At 42.3% G+C, this 22,140-nt stretch overlaps 1 protein-coding gene across 1 annotated transcript in view; it reads left to right on the top strand.

Annotated features, from left to right (window-relative positions):
- celf5a (cugbp, Elav-like family member 5a) overlaps positions 1 to 22,140 on the top strand; it is a gene marked incomplete at both ends in the record, with an annotated part of 372,721 nt that overhangs the window by 5,197 nt on the left and 345,384 nt on the right. Inside the window, one exon of the mRNA XM_080431230.1 lies at positions 21,871 to 21,953. Within this exon, the coding sequence (XP_080287356.1) occupies positions 21,871 to 21,953 (83 nt within the window). The remainder of the gene's footprint in view (positions 1 to 21,870; positions 21,954 to 22,140) is intronic.

Raw genomic sequence — 22,140 nt, 5'->3', positions numbered from 1 at the left:
TTATTCTGGGTTTCTGGAATTACTGGCTATAGCTGACAGTTTCGCTTCAAGAAAATTGGACGTAAACATGAAAAGCAGGCAGCTGCCGTTCCGTTTCTCTGTGCAGTTCAGTGGCTAAAGATGGCTGAAGAAATTGTTTGTTTGTTTTGCTCCTTAATATAACTGCATGGATTTCGTAGTGACAGATTGGAGGGAGAAAAAAAACAATACAATTTCAAGAAAATGTCACAAAGCCACACAGGAAAATACCGAGTGTTAATTGAACTCTTGAGAGTGTACAAATGGAATCAAGTGGAACCTTTATGGGCCCATTTACACGCCTTGAGTTAGAGAGGGAGAGAGAGAGAGAGGCGAGGACAGCGAAGGTGTGTGTGTGTGTGTGTGTGTGTGTGTGTGTGTAGCAAGAATGATTCAGCACTGTGGACAGACAGACAAGGCAATACAAACCCCCACGCTGCTTCCATCTGCTGGCTGAGGCAGCCAGTATCAATATTAAGCTAGTGTCGGGGGATCATTGTGTTAATGCATTTATAAATGGACTAGAGATATTGCCATAGACCTCAGCCAAGCAGCAGCACATTAAATCATGGAATAATCTAATGAAATATTTATTCAAGTTTTTTATTTTTCCCTCCATTCGAGCTGGTCTTACGGATAGGGGTCTATCTGTCTGTGGGTCGTCCTTTGCAATGAAATGAGGGACGCGGGTGGAAAAGATGGAGGGACGGATTTGAAAAGTGAGAAGGGGAAGTCTACATGCGGTGCACGTCACGCCAAAATGAGATAGTATTAATAGGGGACCCAGAGTGTCCCTATAGAGGATTATGCCTGAATGGCCAGTCGTGTTGACTAAACTAATCTTGGGGAATCTTTTGTTTGCCACATCCTCCTCTTTCATACGTCTACCTCTTTCATACACATCATAGATATGAGAGTGTGGGAGTGTGTGTCTCCTCGCTCCGTGGCGAATGGGCTCATACGGAACGCATCTGAGACCACGAGTAGTTGTAGGACAGCGTTCCCCCCTGAGGAAACAGATGGGAGCAAATTCACTTACAGACCATAAACAGAGTCGTATAGGAAGAGTGTGGCTAGCACACACACACACACACACGCACGCAGGCACGCGCACAGGCAGGCAGGCACGCACACAGCTCTGCGTTGATACCCACACAACCATAGACTGACAGCAGTTTATTGAAGGATCGTTTTATTTAGGGTTGGACGTCTCAGCAGGTGGCGCACAGTCTGGCTTGATTGGCTATCAATGAAATTATGCAATTTGATGAAAACCACAAATAGACGAAGCTCTCAGTGTCGGCCGACAGGAAAAGCAACAGCTTTTTTTTCTCGTCCCTTTTTTTTACGTCTTGGCATCATATCGTTCTTGTAAACTCACTATAACATTAATTGTCTGTCTCCAATGTAGTTTTGTCAAATGATTTGGAAGAATAAGAGAATAAGGTTGTCTTCTTGTCTGGGGCTTGTGGTTGAAGGCCACCAGGCCAGACTAATGCAATATCAGCGTTTGCTTCACAGCCCTTAAATGTCTGTAAATATTGTAATAAGCAACAGTGCTTTCCTCATAAAAGATGCAGCAGCTCAACTGGTTCTGACAGGCGCTATGGGCCTTGACTTCAGGATGAGGAGTGTTCTCTCTCTCTCTCTCTCTCTCTCTCTCTCGCCTCCTCCTCCTCCTCTCTTTGCTGTTGGCTCGCTGTTGGAGGAAAGTGGCCATCCTCCATGCTGTCGACGCAGTCTTCCTCCACTGGGGGCTAGTGTCCACACACCAAACGCTCACCTGGCTTTCAACCCGTCTATACTTTTTCCGCCCCCCTTTTTTTTCATGCCTGAGAGAGAGCCTTTCAGATGGATTGATTTTCTGCACCGATGTAACATTCATTACGGCGTGTTACAGTACAGTGTGTTCTTGGTATGTTGGGAAAGCTCTTATTCCATGACCTTTTTACTAGAATATACTTGAACTCCAAGATTGCCTAAAGGAGGAGCAGAGGTGTGTGTGTGTGTGTGTGTGTGTGTGTGTGTGTGTGTGTGTGTGTGTGTGTGTGTGTGTGTGTGTGTGTGTGTGTGTGTGTGTGTGTGTGTGTGTGTGTGTGTGTGTGTGTGTGTGTGTGTGTGTGTGTGTGTGTGTGTGTGTGTGTGTGTGTGTGTGTGTGTGTGTGTGTGTGGGAGAGGGAGGAGGTCTGCAAGAAAATACAGTATACTGTAGATCAGCTTTATGGTTGAGATGCTTTCTTTGACTGTCAAACTTACATCTCTATACTGTATACTGAATGACTGTGCCCTGCATAGTGCATACAACTCAACAGTGGCTAGTTTCATTTTGGGGTTTTGGTGAAGGTTAAATGTACTGCAATATGGGAACCCATTCGGTGAAAAAAAAAGGAAAACAAGTATTTATATTTTTTTGCCTCTGGGGGCACCACCTCCTTTTTTTGTGTAGAAACAAGAACTTGGTTTGTCTCCTCCCCCCTTCTTAGTCCACTTCCTCCTGGGTGCTTCTGCCCTAAACACTACATGTTTAGGGCAGTGGTGGTGCTGACAGATTCTGCTAGTAGCACAATCTGCCTTCAGAGATTAGATGTATTGTATTATAGTGTGACTGTGGGTGCCTGTCAAAGGTTTTGCTGGTTTAATGCCATTTTGAATGGTTATTATTACATTTTCAATTCATCATGGAGCTCAAGTGAATCCATACTGTATTGCAAAAATGGCAGGATGAAAAAAAAGATATCGCTTAATGTTTTTTTTTGATGCACTTTGCCTAATTGTACATGTGGGTATTATTTAATGTAGCTGAATTTACTCCAGTATGTGGGGCATGTCATGGACCAAAAATAATTGTACATAAGTTGATTACCATTTTTTTTTGTGGCACACTCTCTACAAACTCCCTTGATGTTAGAATCACTTTCTCAAGAGCAAAGTAAGTAGCTTCCAATTGATTTGTTAGTTGGCTTTATTTTGTGCCCATCATTACTGCGCTGCCAGATTGAAAAAATATATATACAGTATATATTTAAAAATGCTACTTTCCCCCATCTTCAAAATAGAAATAATTTAGGTCACTGAAGGAACAGCTACTAGGCTTAGTGACAGAATGTTGGTTTTGAAATATTCTTTGTGAGTTGCAGGTCACATTTCTTCTCGAAAGGCATAGAGTCTGTAGAGACATACCACCTTCTCATTCTTTGCACAAAGGTCACAGCTATTCCCTTTGGTCTAAATAGAGGGATAGAAGCCTATCTATTTTGTATGGTGGGCTTAGCAGAGTGCCATTGCCTACAAAGCAGAATGTACCATTTTTAAAGAGGGAGAAGGAGAAAAGAGGAGAGAGGAGATATAAGGCAGGGAAGGGAGAGATACAGAGAGAAGGAGGGGGAGGAGGGTGGGGGGGGGGGGGTTGTGAGTTTCTATGAGCACTGCCCCTGTGCTCTTTAATGTTGTGTTTGAGCCTCGCTGGGCACAGATTCATTTTAGAAGGGGAAAATGAAATAACGAGAGAGAGAGAGGAGATTTTAATGTAATGTTTTTTTGATAATCCCCTCTCCATTTTGAAATGGTTCAGGGGGAACTCATGCGATAAAGCCTTGTACAAGCCCCGGGAAAATAATAAGTTATTTGTCTTGCCTTGTAGTGTGCTGTAGCTCTTTGAGGACTCACCATGTTTTTGACCCTAGAAAAAAAAAAAAAAAAACACAGCTTAGTCAAGCCATCACACATCTCTCACAGAATACTAAATGGCTTTGTGAGTCCTTGATGCAGGTGTGTGAGCTGTATGTACATGCACAGTGCAGATCGGCGCACGTGAGAGAGAGGGAGAGAGCCCTCAAGAGCAAATGAGAGTGCGAGCGAGTTTGCCGCTGTCACTTAGCCCGTTAAGACCTGAAGCCGATTCTACAAATGAAATGTCTGCTAAATCCCAACAGTATTCTGAAAAAACGTATGTTTCTATATCCGTGGTTCTCAAATCTTTTTCATGTCAAGGACCCCCACAATGATATGTATTTGGCAGCGGACCCCCATCTCAAAAAAATTTTTCCAGGAACCCCCCCAGATCAAAGATTTGAGTTAAAAATGTTCGCTGTAAAACAATATATATTCAATGATTTGCACACATTTTCACGATTTTTCAAAAATGGCAGATCTACAAGCTCGTAGCGCGGCACTCAGTGCCGCGCTATGAGCTTGTATATCTGCTATTTTTTAATAGCCAAAGTGTAAAATAATGCTTTTTTAGCTCAAATAAAATGCGTTCCAGGTCTTAATGGGTTAGAACAATGTGACAGAGAGGAATTGGAGTGCACTTGGCGACGCGTACGCAGCGGGTCCACAAGGCAAATGACAGACAGACACATGGGCTGGGAACAAATGAATGGATGGATGGACGGAGGGACGGACGGACGGATAAGCGGAGGGGAAAAGATTAACCCATTCAGACCGGGAACGCGTCTGAATCATTTCTTTTTCCCCTTGGGCTATTCAAAAATAGCAGATTTTACAGCTCGTAGCGCGGCACTCGTGAAAATGTGTGCAAATCTTAAATACTATATATAAAATTTTTACTCAAATATTTGCTTCCTGGTGGTCCTTGACATGAAAAAAGTTTGAGAACCACTGATAAATAGCAACATACGTTTAAAAAAAAAAAACTGTTAGGATTTAGAAGACATTTGTAGAATCCCCTAGAAGCAAAGATTTGAGTTACAAATATATTTTTTTGTAAAAAGTACATAGATTCAAAGGCTTCCACACATTTTCGCGATTTTTCAAAAACAGCAGATCTGCAAGCTCAAGTGCCGCGCTATGAGCTTGCAGATCTGCTGTTTTTGGTTTAAGTGGTTACACAGATACAGCGTTCCCGGTCGCAATGGGTTAAGTGTTTGTCACAGATGCAGAAACAAATGGTTTCTTTTCATCCCAAGGCACTCTCTGAGAGCAGAGTGACGGCTGCAGAGCTCAGGACATTGCAGGAATCCACTGACAGGTTGAGAGCTGTTTGGGCACACCGGCAGGCGCGAGGAGGAGAGGAGAGGAAAACAAAGGGATTGAACACGGAAGGAAGGGTGGCGCGGGGTAGTGGAGGGCAAGGTTTGGCAGATGTATAACATAATCACGCCCAAGCTGAAGCTGCTGATACAAGAAAATCCCTCTAGTAGTAATACTCTCACTTCACAGGACAAATACGACTAATACAAACTACTAAAACCAATAATACTACAGTAATGCTGCTGCGACACTTACCGCCTACCGCTAGGCTGTCATACATTTTACTGTTGCTTTTTTTTTGGGCTATCAACACAAATGTAATCTGGTGTTAACTCTTTAAGACCGGGAACGCATCTGTGGCATCTGTGTCATTTTTAGATATCATTGGGCTATTCAAAAATAGCAGATATACAAGCTCGTAGCGCGGCATCGAGTGCCGCGCTATGAGCTTGTAGATCTGCTATTTTTGAAAAATCATGAAAAGTTGTGCAAATACTACATTTGTAACTCAAATCTTTGCTTCTGGGGGTTCCTGGAAGTAAATATTTTACAAATGTTCCCTTTAAAAAAATATATAATCCAAGATTTTGCCACGATATTTCAAAAAATAGCAGATCTACAAGCTTGTATTTCTGCTATTTTTGAATAGCCAAAGAAATCTAAAAACAGATGCGTTCCCGGTCTTAATGGGTTAAAGCAGCCATTACTATTTGTTGTAACTACTAATAGATTTGACATTATAATTTTAGGCTATACATATTGTCTGTAATGGCAATAATAATCAATAACATCATCATTAAAATCCCCCCCCCCCACATGTAACCTAAATAATGTATGAATATTTAACAGTGTTTGGTCAGATGAAGAGACATAGTAAGGATGGAAAAACGTCTATGAATACTCAGGGTCCGTAAGGGATGTATGTGTGTGTGGAGATGATGTACGCTGCTCAGCAATGGTTATAAATAGCAGTTTCTGTGGTATTTCCGAAAATAGGTTAAGCTGCCATCGCTGTGCTGCTGGCATGACATCACTGATTGCCTGCCAGCCTCCCCCCCCCCAAAGACTGATCCCATGCTGTGTGCAGAAAGAGAGAGAAGGGAGAGAATGAGGGAGGGGAGGGAAGAAGGGAGGGGGGGGGGGGGCATGATTGGCGGAGCGGGATGAGCAGCATCTGTAGGCGAACGTTAGAGTCCTCTCCTCTCTCTCTCCGCCTGACCTCCTGCTTTTTCTTACCCTTTTTTCAACTTCCATCCCTTCTTCTTCATCCACTCAGTTCACTCCATCTTGTCCACTAGAGGAGTGGCACTTATCTCATTCAAACCATGAACGCATCTGTGTAACCACGACTTACAACATTGTTTCAAAAAATGCAGATCTACAAGCTCATAGCGCGGCACCGAGTGCCGCGCTATGAGCTTGTAGATCTGCATTTTTTTTGTAAAATCGTGAAAATGTGTGCAAATCTGTGAATATATATATTTATTTATTAAAGGGAACATTTGTAAGTCAAATCTTTTCTTCTGGGGGGTCTCTGGAACAACATATTTTGAGATGGGGGGGGGTCCAAATACATATAATTTCGGTGGTCCTTGACATGAAAAGAGTTTGAGAACCACTGATATTATAGCAACATCAGTTTTTTCAAAAAACTGTTAGGATTTAAAAGACATTTATAGAATCCCCCAGAAGTAAAGATTTGAGTTTAACATGTTGGCTTTAAAAATATATATATATTCAAAGAATTGCACAAACGTTCACGATTTTTCAAAAAAATAGCAGATCTACAAGCTCATAGCGCGGCACTCGGTGCCGCGCTATGAGCTTGTAGATCTACTATTTTTGAATAGCCAAATAAATCTAAAAATGACACAGATTCTTCTCCCGGTCTGAATGGGTTATAGTGGCAAACTGACAACTGCACTAAAAGGCTCTGTTCTCTGTGATGAGAGGCAGACTCTGCCCAAAAAACTGCCCAGAGGCTTTTATGCTGAAGATGCATCACGCTGCATATTTTTGGGACGCAAAATAATTGCATGTGGATTGGAGACGGATGAAAGATGGATGCATGTGTATCTTACTTGGCGTCGGCGATTAACTCATTAAGACCGGGAACGCATCTGTCATTTTTAGATTTGAGCTAAAAAAAGCATTATTTTACACTTTGGCTATTCAAAAATAGCAGATATACAAGCTCATAGCGCGGCACCAAGTGCCGCGCTACGAGCTTGTAGATCTGCTATTTTTGAAAAATCGTCAAAATGTGTGCAAATCTTTGAATATATATTATTTTAAAGCGAACATTTTTAACTCAAATCTTTGCTTCTGGGGGTCCCTGGAACAATGTATTTTGAGATGGGCGTCGGCAGCCAAATACACATCATTTTTGGGGTCCTTGACATGCAAAAGTTTCAGCACCACTGATATAGAAACACATACATCTTTTCAGAAAACTGTTTGGATTTAGAGGGCATTTGTAGAATCGGCTTCAGGTCTTAATGGGTTAAATGTGATGACTGACGTTGTTTTAGTTTATGAACTTGACAGTGAAATCCAACATGGCTTCCCTTCCATTAGCTCATTGATACATCTGGTTTCATAAAAAAAAATTAATTAGTGGCTGATGGTTTCTCATATCTGTATTGGCTGCTTTTTCCAGCTTTCTCTCTTTACTTCTGCTTTAATGTTTACCTTTACATCTTTTTCCCCCCATCTCTTGCTCAGTTCAAACCCCCTTCTACCCATCTGTGTCTTTCTTCCTCTTGCTCTCACCCACTCTCTCCATCTCAAAGTGCTAGCGGCTGCCAGGCTTTCGACAGAATACCACAGTTTGAGTGTTGTTACCGGGAAATATACAACAATGCAACTAACAATGTGGCGCATGTTCGTTAATCAGACCACCTGTGTTAATTATTATCCCCTTCCAGACCAGTTGTGAAAGGCTAGGTTCAGAATGTCTGGGCTCTGTTGTGTGCGTGGAACTAAAGACCAGACTCTATCACCTCTCATTAAGAAGTCTATTTGGAAGAATGTGCGAGAAACATGCAATTAGAGTTTCATCTCAACGTGGCCCAAGAATAAGGAGCAACGTGACGGGAGTGCAGTCAGTGTATGCGTGATGGGGGAAGATGACATTCTTTTCTTCTCTTATGTATGCTTAATACTCATCCCTCTGTTAATCACCTCACCCTGGCAAGGCTCTCTTGGTCCTTTTTGAAGCCCTATCTTGAAAGGCATCTTTTCAATTTGTTGAATCAAAGTGGCTGAAAAACAGATCTATCTCTTTGGTAGCCTTAGCCAGTCAGTTTACAGCTGCCAATCTTTTACAAAATGTGACTCTGCCACATCAATCAATTTGATCCTGCCTCAAAAGGGTTCAAACGCCTTCGCCTTTTTTGAAAGTGGACAAGATAGCTGCAAATATCGGTATGGAATCTGACAATTTGGAGCACATAAAATTAACCCATTGAGACCCGGAACGCATTTGTGCATTTTTTTAAATTTTGAGCTAAAAAAGCATTATTTTACAGTTTGGCTATTCAAAAATAGCAGATCTACGAGCTTGTAGATCTGCTATTTTTGAAAAATCGTGAAAATGTGTGCAAATCTTTGAATATATATTGTTTTAAAGCCAACATTTTTAACTCAAATCTTTGCTTCTGGGGGGTCCCTGGAACAAAACATTTTGAGATGGGGGTCGGCGGCCAAATACATATCATTTTGGGGGTCCTTAACATGAAAAAGATTGAAAACCACTGATATAGAAACATACGTTTTTTCAGAATACTGTTAGGATTTAGAAGACATTTGTAGAATCGGCTTCAGGTCTCAGTGGGTTAAAAAAACATGCATCTATTGGAAAATGATCACTTTGCAACTTACTGCACCACCACCACAGTGTCCAGTCAGTAGACATATAAGCCAAGTATAAGCGAGGTGATGCTTTTACCCTTTTGTCAGGTCACGTTTATCCAGGAGAGGTTGTTATTGTACATGAAGAGGAAGACAGGCAGTTTTCTGACCTTGACTGGGGACGGTGCTTTTCGAAAACTTGCTATTGATTTCTATGTAAATCCCCTGGCCAGCACACCCTTGTTGGGGGGGAGGGTGTGTGTGTGGGGTGGGGGGGGGTGGTTGGAGAGAGAAAAGAGTCTTGGCAGGTACACTCCTGTCGCCCTCCCAGAAGTAGCATAGCAGGAGACAGCAAGTGAGAACCTACACATTATTTACAGCGCTGTGAAACCCCATCCATTAACAGTGTCAATTAGCTTGCTCATCTGGGATGCGGGCCACTACATTTATTTATAGAACTGGCTCTGGGTTTAATGACAGAGCAGGGATGGAGCACCCAGACAGTCTGCATAAGTCAGGTGTGAGCGCCAAAACCTGTGAACATAAAGTATATTTTGATTAGATTTCTTTCTATAGTTATAGGTATTATATAAATTAGGACTGAAGAATTAAAGTTTTTATGTATAGTTTATTGGTTAGTTTAGATATTCACTCACAGTGCAAGTGTAGAAACCTTCTTCTCCAGCATAAGAAGTTCTTATTGACGACATTTTGTAGTTATATAACCTACCGCTATCCAAGCTAGTTCGGACATCAGACGGAAAGCATGTAGCCCCCTTAATATGTCTGGTTTCAGTCTAAAGCAGATCAATGCCCAAAATTTGAGGAATGGTTTCAGGCGACCCAATGGACAGTGTATCTAACGTGTCAACCAAGTGGGCTTGAAGTTATGAACAAACCTGCTGCGACAAAACCTCTACAGGACGCATAAGTCTGAATAGCCTCTCATCCACCAAGCCTAAAAGAAGAGAGATGTCCACATTTCCAAGAGAAGCTAGCTGACCCAGGTGTGTGGCATCTGGTGCTTTTTACCCAAACAGAATAATAGCTCTGCAGCCAAAGCCTGAACAATCCATATAATTGTTGCAATATAACGAAAGTGTGAGAGATGTATCGACTGATGCAACGACAGACCGACGTTACAGAGATGCTTGCAGCAAAGAACCCAGAGGCTGTTTCATTTACCCCCGAAGAGATGTGCCATTATTCCATGAAGACCCACTGGAGTTCAGATCCAGAGAGCTTTTACATGCTTTTACAGCAGTGCAGCAGTTATACCAGAGATGAACCACATAACAGGACCTTGTGAAGAGCTGCCAACATATATGCCTGCAGATCATGGATATGTGTTGAGGCTGTGAGGCTGCTTCATGAAACCACCAGAAGATTGCTGCTACAACCTTTATGGAAAAGGCATTCTAGAGGTAATTACTTCCTCATTGTTCCTGGTGAGCACACAGTGCATGAAAGAGATGGACCATCATTTGCAAAGTTACCGTTCCATATGAGTGAGTGATGGAGAGCTCATGCATATGACCTTCAGAAAGCAGGATCAAGGAGGAGCCAGGTTCACAGAACCAGTGAATTTCTTTGATCACCAAACAAAGATGATGTCTGATCCACACTTCTGAGTTGTTGACACAGCAACAGCAGACAAGAAAGACACAAAGGATTTTAAACAAGGAAACCAATGTTTTTGAGCAAGTTGAAGATGAACGAAACGAGTCATCGACGTCATGCTGCGTCTTTATGCTTTTATGGAGATGTGTTTTGTGAAAAATAATTACATATTCGTGGATAATTCATCGAATCAGCACCAGAGCTTGTGGGTGTTGGTGGGAAGAGTCTCTCAGATCATTCCTGATGCAAAATGACATGTTCAACATGCTCTGGTCAAGACAAAGATGAACACATTGGAAAACCCCTGTGGACAAGCTGTGCCTCATCTGTGAGACAGCCACATGAGTGTTGTTTTCGTGGACAAAAGTTGTATTCTGTACATTTTATGTACTTCACTAGTGCCTGCCCCTAGCGCCTGCCCGCCCGGCCGGCCGTCTGTTGCTCTCATTAGCCAATTTTAATATAGGATAAATAAATGAAATAGAGGCTCTTTGGATGCAAAAATAGATGATTTATTTACATTGTGGAAAAAAAGTGACTACATGAAAAAAGTGCTGATGACACGGTCTGAACACCGAAAGATAAACCTTTTTTTCACAATGTAGGCTAAATAAATCATCTATTTTTGCATCCATATAGCCTCAATGGTTTTTGTTCAGTATGCTGAACTTTTTCTGATGACGTTGGTTTTAATTAACCCATTAAGACCAGGAACGCATCTGTGTCACCACTAAAACCATTACTTTATACTTTGGCCATTCAAAAATAGCAGATATACAAGCTCATAGCGCGGCACCGAGTGCCGCGCTATGAGCTTGTAGATCTGCTATTTTTGAAAAATCGTGAACATTTGTGCAAATCTTTGAATATATATATTTTTTAAAGCAAACATTTTTAACTCAAATCTTTGCTTCTGGGGGGGGTCCCTGGAACAACATATTTTGAGATGGGGGGTCCACGGCCAAATACATATCATTTTGGGTGGTCCTTGACATGAAAAAAGTTTGAGGACCACTGATATTATACTGTAGCAACATAAGTTCTTTTTTTAAAACTGTTGTTCTGAAGATATTTGTAGAATCCCCCCAGAAGCAAAGATTTGAGTTACAAATGTTTGCTTTAAAAAATATATATTCAAAGATTTGCACAAACCTTCACGATTTTTCAAAAATAGCAGATCTACAAGCTCATAGCGCGGCACTCGGTGCCGCGCTATGAGCTTGTAGATCTGCTATTTTTGAATAGCCCAAAGAAAACTCAAAATGACACAGATGCGTTCCCGGTCTTAATGGGTTAAGAAACAAAACTTGCCAGGTCTTATATATACTTAGAGTATGATGCAGGACCTTGGCATCTCCTATGGTACTGTACCTGTTAAGGTTACAGTACCGTAGCGGATGCCAAGCTCTTGCATCGTAAGTATTTCCCGGAGTCATATATTAAGAGAGTTCCGGGCAGCGACGGCGATTTGTCACTTTACTTACTGAAACTCTATCCGTTTCCGGGCAGCTTTTAGACTTTTGAAATCAGTTGATGTTTGGAACTCAAGTTGTCCTGTGTTTGTTTGTGTGTCAAATTCTGTTTTGCTGCTTTGTTGCAATGGCTCCTTTGCCTCTTAGTATTGATCCTGAGACATATAAACAGAGCCTTTCAGAGAGAATTTATAGTATTTTGTCACACTCATTAGACACTGTGTCCTGTACTGTACTGTACTGTACTGGCAACTGTGCACAGCACAACATGAATGTGTATAAGCACACACTGCCATACTGTACGCGCACACACACACACACACACACACACACACACACACACACACACACACACACACACACACACACACACACACACACACACGTGTAGTAGTGTCGTATGGATCTGTTTGAGTAGCTCTCGGATGCCCGGTGAAGTCTATATGAGCGAGCATCAACAAATCAATACGCTGAGGTCTCCTGCTCAGGGGTCAAATCAAGGAGGGGTCCGGGGGGGGACCGTGTGTCTCTGACTGGTGATGGACAGACACCGTCAGTCCTCACAGAGCGCTGTGACGTTGTTCCGCCTCTCCCAGCCCTCTCCCCTCTCTGCTTCAAGGTGAAGGGAAGCAAAGGGGAAGAAGTGTGGAGGGAAAGGGTGTGCGTGCGTCAACAGGGTTTGAGAACTGGTGGAGAGATGATGTGGCGGGATGGATGGCGTGATTGATGAAGGAGGAGTGGAGGAGTGCGGCCGGGCGGACCACGGGATCTTGAGATGGAGCGCACAGGTCGGCCGGCTTTAACCCATTAAGACCTGAGGTTCCGATTCTACAAAATGTCCTCTAATTCTAACAGTTTTCTGAAACACTTATGTTGCTACAATATCAGTGGTTCTCAAACTGAAGGACCCCCCAAAATGATATGTATTTGGCCGCGGACTCCCATCTCAAAATATTTAGTTCCAAGGACCCCCAGAAGCAAAGATTTGAGTTACAAACGTTCGCTTAAAAATATATATATATTCAAAGAGATGCACAAAATTTCATGATTAAAAAAAAATAGCAGATATGCAAGCTCGTGCCGCGCTATGAGCTTGCATATCTGCTATTTTTGAATAGCCAAAGAAATCTAAAATGACGTAGATGCGTTCCCGGTCTTAATGGGTTAAGGTGGCTGCCTGACTTAATTAAGGTTTACAGGTTACGCTAGGCTTCTGCTTATATTACAGCAACTCATTACGAGCCCATTAGGGCCCGGGCAGAGAAAATATTGTTGTCAGTACAATGAGTGAGAGCACTTTGGAAAAAAGTCCCCCCATGCTCCATCTCTTCTTCTTGATTATACCGAATACCTCTTCCTTCCTTCCTTCCCTCCCTCTATCTCTCATCCCTCTCTCCCCGACCCGCCTCCTCCGGCATGGGTGGGTGGGGTCATTCGAGCACAGAGAGAGACAGATCTGGGATCTGCTTTTTTTTTGTTGAAGAGGTGAGGGAGTGATTAAAGCAAGCCAAGAGAGCTGCTCCGAGACCACCATGATTAACCCCCTCGCGGTCAATCTGGCGCCGCAAGAGAGCCTCCCCGGCCGGTGATGATTCAGGTCATAATCACATTGTGTATCTGGTGCTGATGATGTGTATTTCAGCTACCCCTACCGACCCCTCTGAAAGCCCATCACTCCGACCCCCCCCCCCGCCCCCCCCCCCCTCCCTCCCTCCCTCCCTCCTGCACACCCCCCTCTACCCCGGCCCGTCCTCGAGGCCCTGTGCAGCAGTAAATAAAGTAAGCAAGTCATTTACCCTTGGTGATGGCATTTTTTCCACAGAGTGCAAATGATGTGCGAGCCGGGGAGCTGGGTGAGAATCTGTGCCAGGCCCAGGGACTGGCTCCGTTTCTGCTCCCTTTTACTTGGCCAAGGAAATGCCACAATGAGAGGAAGTTCTTCACACTTTCTCTGCCACTACACTGGGACAGCTTGGCTCCTCTTTAGGGACAAAGAGATGGGAGAGTCTCAGTCTATGGAGGACGGAGGAAAGAAAGATGGTGCAGACATATTAGAGGCTGTATAGCGGGGATTTCAGTGTGCATATTATGTGCCCTTTAGTTTGTGTCTTTGATGAGCAGTGGTGTAAAGTAACTAAGTACATTTACTCCAGTACTGTACCTAGGTAACATTTTGAGGTATTTTTTTGTACTTTACTGGAGTATTAGGAAAAGTATACTCCTTTTACATCTCAGAGGCAAATATTGTACTTTTACTTCACCGCAATTATTTGAAAACTTTAGTTACTAGTTACTTTGTACATTTTGATTATTATTACAAAACATGGAGTAACCACTTCAGCCCTATATACATTTCGGCCATTTGAAAATAGCCGATCTACAAGCTCACATCGCGACGCCTTGTGAGCTTGTAGATATATTTTCAAAAGACATTTTATACATTTGAAAACTTGTGAAACGGGACATTCATCTGCATAATGAGTACTTTCTACTTTTGGTACTTTAAGTACATTTTGATACCAATACTTTTACTCAAGTAAATTTTGAATTCCGGACTTTTAGACTTTTTAATCTGAGCTTGGCCCTTCGACAGTGAGGTCACAGTCGATTAATCCCGCCCACTCTCCTCTTCGCCCCTCTCCTCCCCTATCCTTTCCTTTGGGGGGGGCGGAGCAGAGGCGATGATTGACAGGCAAAATCCCTCACCAGCGACACCCGCAGGCAAAGATTTTTTTTTTCATTGCAGTTGAAAAGGCTTTAGAAATGTGAGAGAAAAACACCTGCCATGGATCACTGGAATGGAATTTTCACTTAAAACTTTTTGTACACTTTTGAAGGACCAGGACAAAGACTTTGAATGTGGTGTAAAAGTGAATGTCATTAAACCTTTAACAGAAATTAGCCACTCCTCAACAGATTAGGGGTCAAAGGTGCTGCACCAGATGTAGGCTTGGCTTGGCACAGTTCTGATAATGGCCACAGTAAATAGCCCTGCGAATGGCTGCTGTCGACACTGCTTTATTCCTCCGAAACGCTCTCTCTCTTTCCCACTTACACCCTTGTAGGCTCTTTAATCAGTCACCCCCTCCCTACGTTCCAGTAGATACACAATGCACCTTTAAACTGTACATCAGTGTTGATTTTGACAGCACATTTTGATTTAGTTTTAGTCATAGTCTTTTGAATAAAATTCCATTTAGTCATATTTTAGTCATCTGAAATGTTTTAGTTTTTGTCTAGTTTCGTCGACTAAATATAAGGTTATAGTCGACTAAATCTACAGTTGATTTAGGCGACTAAAATTTATTTTGGTGGTGCCTTGATGGCGTCCTAATGGCTGATTTTACACTTGGTTGCATGCTGAAAATAGCCGATCTACAAGCTCGTTGTGAGCTTGTAGATCTGCTATTTTCAGAGCGCAACACCCGAGCGCAACCAACCATAAAATGACATGTCTTTTAGTTCTACTAGATCTCTTCTCCTCTAGATCCCTCCATAACATTTTAGTCTAGATTTTATTGCCAAAATTGTCAGTATATTTAGTCTTAGTTTTAGTCATCATAGCTTAGTTTTTATTTTGTTTTTATTTAGTTTTTGTCAGTGTAAAAAGGTAGTCGACAAACATTTTTCGTCATAGTTTTAGTCGACGAAATCAACACTGCTGTACATGTATGAATGAGGAGAGGAGAGGAAAGGAAGAGGAGAGGAGAGGAGAGGAGAGGAAACACAGGAGAGGGTTCTTTTTCCTTCTGAGCTGGAACCAGTGTGTTGAGATAAGGTTTTTAGATTGCTATCAGATGATGTTCTGGATCATCTGCTCACGCTGGCAAGGCATTCCCCATCGCTGTGTCAGCAGGCTCCAGTTACAGCACCTTTATGTTGTGTTTCAAACAATTTCATCATCCTACCCTCCCCACACACACACACACGCAGGCAGGCACGCATAGTATCGCATACTCACACTCACATTCACACTCACACTCGCGCTCGCTCGCTCACACACACACTTGGTATGCGATGCATTGCTGGCAATTTGTACGTGTTTGGATTCCAATTATGAAGTTGTTAAAGCTTTTTTCGCCCCGTGGCCTGCAAATTCTTATTAAGCCATACATTAAAGAGCACAGAATCACATTTAAATGGAGTTCGTGTTTTCCTTTGTTTGCCAGCGTTGTTGTGGTTATTAATGTATTTGCGGTGCCCTATGCATTACACATTAACAAATAAAATCGTGTTTGCGATTGTAATGCAAAATACTAATTTCCCATTCAGAGATAGGGGGCCAGCGTTCCTCTAGTAAACCAACAACAGCAAACCTAGAGAGAGACGGGGAAAAAAATACTGGAAGCATTCTCTCACATTACTCCTAAGAAACAAACAAAGAAAGCTACACTGTTAAAGGTTCAATCCATAAGAATTATCCATAAGAATCCATTATCCATAAGAATTATAGCCGATCTACAAGCTCAACGCGTCGCAAGCGCGACGCGTTGTGAGCTTGTAGATCGGCTATTTTTAAATATTTTATTACATTTACTTTTTGTTCTTTAAGTATATTTTGATGCCAATACTTTTGTACTTTTACTCAAGTCAATTTTGAATTCTAGACTTTTACTTGTAACTGAGTATTTCTATATTGCAGTATTGGTACTTTTACTTAAGTAAAACATTTGTGTACTTTTTCCACCACTGCGCACGTCGCACGCACACGCATACTGTACACATGTACCCACTCACTCACCCACCTACACACACGCACACACACACATGCACACACACACGCACGCACGCACACGCACACGCACACGCACACGCACACGCACACGCACACGCACACGCACACAGGCACATGCACACGCACAGGACATGCTTGGAGCAGCATCTATACAGGCGATAAAGGTTACAGGTCAATCAATGAATCAATGGTTGACATGGCAGTCTAACCCTCCTTTGTGATGCAGCCTGCAGGAGGTTACAGTGGTGCAGTGACCTGGCTCTACTTATATAGGCACGCCTCCGTGTACAGTACTGTACACTGCATGGATAGACTATAACCACAGAAGTTCAAAGGTCTTTGAAAACATAAAGTACACATGCTACAAAAACCTTGAAAGGAACGTAAACTTGTGTGCTACCTTACACCTTACCAGTGTTGATTTTGACAGCAAATTTTTATTCAGTTTTAGTCATAGTCTTTTGAATCAAATTCCATTTAGTTTTAGTCATATTTTAGTCATCTGAAATGTTTTACTGTTCTAGTTTTAGTCGATTAAATATCATAAGATTATAGTGGACTAAATCTACAGTTGATTTAGTCGACTAAAATGTATGTTGGCGGTGCCTTGATGGCGTCGTAATGGCTGATTTTACACTTGGTTACATGCTGAAAATAGCCGATCTACAAGCCCACAACGCGTTGATGCGCGACGTGTTGTGAGCTTGTAGATCTGCTATAGCGCAACACCCGAACACAACCAAACGTAACATGACTTGTCTTTTAGTTCTACTGGATCTCTTCTCCACTAGTCCCTCCCTAACATTTTAGTCTAGTTTATATTCGTTGACGAAATTGTCAATATATTTAGTCTTAGTTTTAGTCATAATAGCTTAGTTTTTATTTAGTTTTCGTCAGTGAAAAAAAGGTAGTCGACATCATAGTCATAGTTTTAGTCGACGAAATCAGCACTGCACCGTACAGTACGCATACACTATAACTGAAAAAGCAGGAAAGAAAGAAAATATCTTGTTAGAAAATTAGGGGTTTGACTGACTGGGGTGGTGAATGTATAGGATGGGCTGAAGGTGATCTGATATTCAATGTGAGGAATGGATTGGAATATTGTCTGTGTGTAAAAGACACCTAATTTATCAACACCCACTGAATACCGTTTGGCTGTTGAAATGGGATCCAAAATTCAGGCTGGGGCTGCTAATAAACCATCTTCCAAGTGGCAGAAATATGATACTGTGGGGTAACCCACATGAACCTCATTAATAGAGCTCAAGCAAATCTATTTATTCAGACAGTCAGGGGGGGGGGGGGGGAATGATTGCCTCAATACACTCCCTCTGTTTTCTCTCTCTCTCCCACTCCTCCTTCTGTCAACCCCTTCCATCTTCTCCTTTTCGGCAGAACTCGCATGTACTGTAATGCGACTGTGTACGTACATTTGCTTTGTTTATGAGTTCTGTGTGTGTGTGTGTGTGTGTGTACGCGACTCCCTTCCCTCCCCCCCTTTTATCTGCAGACTGGTATCAACCCCCCCATCCCTCACTCTCTCTCTCTCACCCTCCCCGTCAGCTCTGTTCCTTGTGTCTGTCTGTGCTGCTGGCTGTCAGAAGAGCTCAGTGTTGTGGCGCTGGGCAGACTGCTGTGAGCTTCGGACAGCAAGAGCCTGATTTCATGGTGCTAAGGATGGGCAGGCTGGACAGGCTGGCTTGCCCCCCATCCCCCAGCTACCCACTGTTCTGTTCTGTTTCATTCCTCTCCTCTCCTCTCCTCTCCTCTCCTCTCCTCTCCTCTCCTCTCCTCTCCTCTCCTCTCCTCTCCTCTTCTCCCTCTGCTATAGGAAATTGTCTGTGTGTGTGTATACCGTTGGTTCTTCCACGGTTTGCCTGCTGTCATTAGCTTGTTCCCTTATTCCGACAGACACATTCCCCTTTCTGCAAGGTGTTATTTTTCTTGACTGACAAGATGTTCTGATGGAGTGAGTTTGATGGCGTGCCAGTACGGAGCATGCTAGCGCGCTTGATTCTATCCCTTCCGTCTAGAACTAGACCTCGTTTTCCTCATATCTTTCAGCTTTTTTGTAACTTAAAATGATTTTGTGGTCGGTGCTACAACTGAAAATAGATAAATAGCTAGCTGTAGATAGTATGCACTGTAACTGCTTGTCTTTTCTGCAGTGTTTATGCTAATGTCATGCCTAGACCTGTCTGTGTTATTCTATAGATATCTTTCAAGCCTTGTGGCCTCACTGTACACCTAATAAGGTGTTTCCTGTTCAACGTCTGGTTTCAATTCCTTTTATTCTAGTTCTTGTATTGCTGCTTATTTGAAGCAAACACCAAAGTCAAAGTCTTCTGATTGTAATTCTGAATCTGTCTCCTTCTTCATTTATTTACGTTTCTATGGTGATGCTCATACCTCAGTGTAATTTTATCCATTTGTAACCCGGAGAGCATGCAAATGGAACATTGTCTATTGATTTCACTGCGTGTACTTGTTCTTGTTTTGAAGTGTGCTATATGTTCCTCTGTTAGTGGTGGTCAGTTTGTCTTCTAATGCAGTGGTTCTCAACCTTTTTCATGCCAAGGACCCCTAAATTGATATACATTTGGCCGCGGACCCCCATCTGAAAATGTTTTGTGCCAGGGACCCCTCAGAAGCAGATTTAGTAAAACAATTTCGCTTTAAAAAAATATATATATATTCAAAGATATGCACACATTTTCATGATTTTTCTAAAATAGCTGATCTACAAGCTCATAGCGCGTCACTCGGTGCTGCGCTATGAGCTTGTAGATCTGCTATTTTTGAATAGCCAAAGCCTAAGCGGTTAAAATGATTGTGACACTATATTAACTAATTTCGCTGGGGACCCCCTGGTACCCCCCTAAGGACCACTGGTGGTCCCCGGACCACTGGTTGAGAAGCACTGTTCTAATGCAGTGGTTCTCGACCTTTTCTGGATCAGGGCCCACTTGAAAATGTCGAAAAGCGTGTGCGGCCCACCCATCGGACCACTTAGTTAACACGGCAGCCACATTTTCAGAGCATGTGTTCATTTTAACGATCAATCAATCGTGTTTTCCGGCTTGGATCAAAGGAACTAACATATACTTTAATCTCCTATGTATTTGTATAATTCTTTCAAGGTTTTAAACCACAAAATACCAGGAAATAGTTTGTACATTTTTTTATTGAATCATATTATCAGTACAATCTTAGTGTTTTGCCAATTATTTGGGGGCCCACTTGCAATATGCTCACGGCCCCACACTGGTTGTTCTCATGTTGTTGTCACTTGTTTTTCTTGACCACAATGTAAACATTTTGATATCAGGTTATTTAGACAGATGCCAGGTTCATTGTTTACCTGGTATCCTATTTAGTTTAAATGTACATAATTAGTATTTTGATAGTGTATTGTTTAGACTGATGTTCTTGGTTTACTCGTGATCCTAGTTTACTGAGGCACTACACTATCTCTCTGCATTTGATGTACCGTATGTGTTTACCTTGCTTATTGCCTCCGCCAGGCCGAAGGCGTGGCCGAGACTATGTTTTGGTGGTCCGTTTGGAACAAAAAATTCTCAAATCATGAAATTTGCGTCTGATTGCCGTGAAACTTTGCATGCACATTCCCACTATAGGCCAAGGAAGAAATGCCATCCTACATTTATCAAATCGGCCTCATGGTCGCGCTATAACGGGCCGATTCACGTTTTTACCTATAATAGCTGGACCAATAGGCATGAAACTGTGCACGCGCACTCCCTTGAGGCAAAGGAAAAACCTCTAGCCCCACATTTTTCACGTCAGCCTTTTTATAGCGCCACCAGTGCCCGATTTCCGTGAAACTTTGCACGCACATTCCCCCTAGGCCGAAGAAGAAATGCCACCCTTTTCACATTGGCCTGTTATAGCGCCACCAGGAGGCTGATTTTTGCAAAACACATTTCTTGCTATTACTCCTTCAGATTTTGTCCAAACATCACGCAAATCGTTACACATCATCTCTATAGTCATGTCATCAACACGGATCTGTCCGTTTTTTTTTTTTACATTTCATCGTGATTGGCTGCGATTGTCTTCTACTACCTGGCCTGGCCTGTGCTCCGAGGAGCACATTATTTCTAGTTGTAAGTCGCTCTGGTCAAGAGCTATGTTCTCGCTCTAGTTTTCATGGTTCTATGTTCTTGTCTTCCTCAGCTGGATCTCATGTGTAATCGGCCCTGGTGTATGTTAGTCTTGTTCTCCAGTCAGTGCTTGCCGGGTCATCGTTCAGTGTTGCATCATGTTAGTTTGTGACTGTGAATGTCTTCTGTTTATCTGTATAAGACCTGGAACGCATCTGTGTCACTTAAGCTTTCTTTGGCTATTCAAAAATAGCAGATATACAAGCTCATAGCATGGCACCGAGTGCTATGAGCTTGTAGATCTGCTATTTTTTGGAAGAATCGTGAAAATGTTGTGCAAATCTTTGCATATATATTTTTTCAAAGCGAACATTTCTTACTCAAATCTTTGCTTCTCGGGGTACCTGGAACAAAATATTTTGAGACGGAGGTCCGTGGCAATACATATAATTTTGGGGGTCCTTAAAGGGGAAGACCACCCATTTTCAATATTTAACTATGTCATTAATATAGCATAAAGGAGTTGTGTGGAAATAAGAAAATTTTTAAATGTTAAAAATTTTAAATGTTAAACCCAAATTGATTTTGGGTTTAACATTGCAAATTACACCATGATGAGTCATCACGGTGTAATTTGCAATGTTAAACCCAAAATCAATTTGGGTTTAACATTTAAAATTTTTAACATTTAAAAATTTTCTTATTTCCACACAACTCCTTTATGCTATATTAATGACATAGTTAAATATTGAAAATGGGTGGTCTTCCCCTTTAACATGAAAAGGAGAACACACCACTGTACCAACATATTTTTTTTCAGAAAACTGTTAGGATTTAGAAGATCTTTTTTTTTTTATCAGCCTCAGGTCTTAATGGGTTAAAATACCCAATCATGGGTTTTTAACTCTACCTGCCTTGCTGTCCTGCATTTGGGTCCTCATTCCCCGTGCAGTCCAGTATGTGACACTGTGCTAAATGCCTACATAGTAAATTGGTTGAGGATCATTTGTCCGTGTATATAATGTTTCTGTCCTGGTGTGTCACTGTGCTGCAGGTTGTGCGTTCCTCACCTACTGTGCCCGGGAGTCGGCCATCAAAGCTCAGAACGCCCTTCATGAACAGAAGACGCTGCCAGGGGTAGGTCTCTCCCCATGCACCCTCTCTCTCTCTCCCTTTCACTCTCTCTCTTTCCGCCAGGGGTAGGTCTCTCCCTCTCTTTCTCTCCCTTTCACTATCTCTTTCTGATCTTAACCGTTAATTTACACTCTGAGAGTGTAAAAAATGACTCGCAAGAGTTAATTGGTCTGTCTGTCTGTCTGTCTGT

Source organism: Gymnoscopelus braueri (genome assembly GCF_963280865.1).
Source record: "Gymnoscopelus braueri genome assembly, chromosome: 6".
Classification (NCBI taxonomy): domain Eukaryota; kingdom Metazoa; phylum Chordata; class Actinopteri; order Myctophiformes; family Myctophidae; genus Gymnoscopelus; species Gymnoscopelus braueri.
Note: the sequence above shows the minus strand (reverse complement) of the source record. Positions and strands in the feature narration are given on the sequence as shown.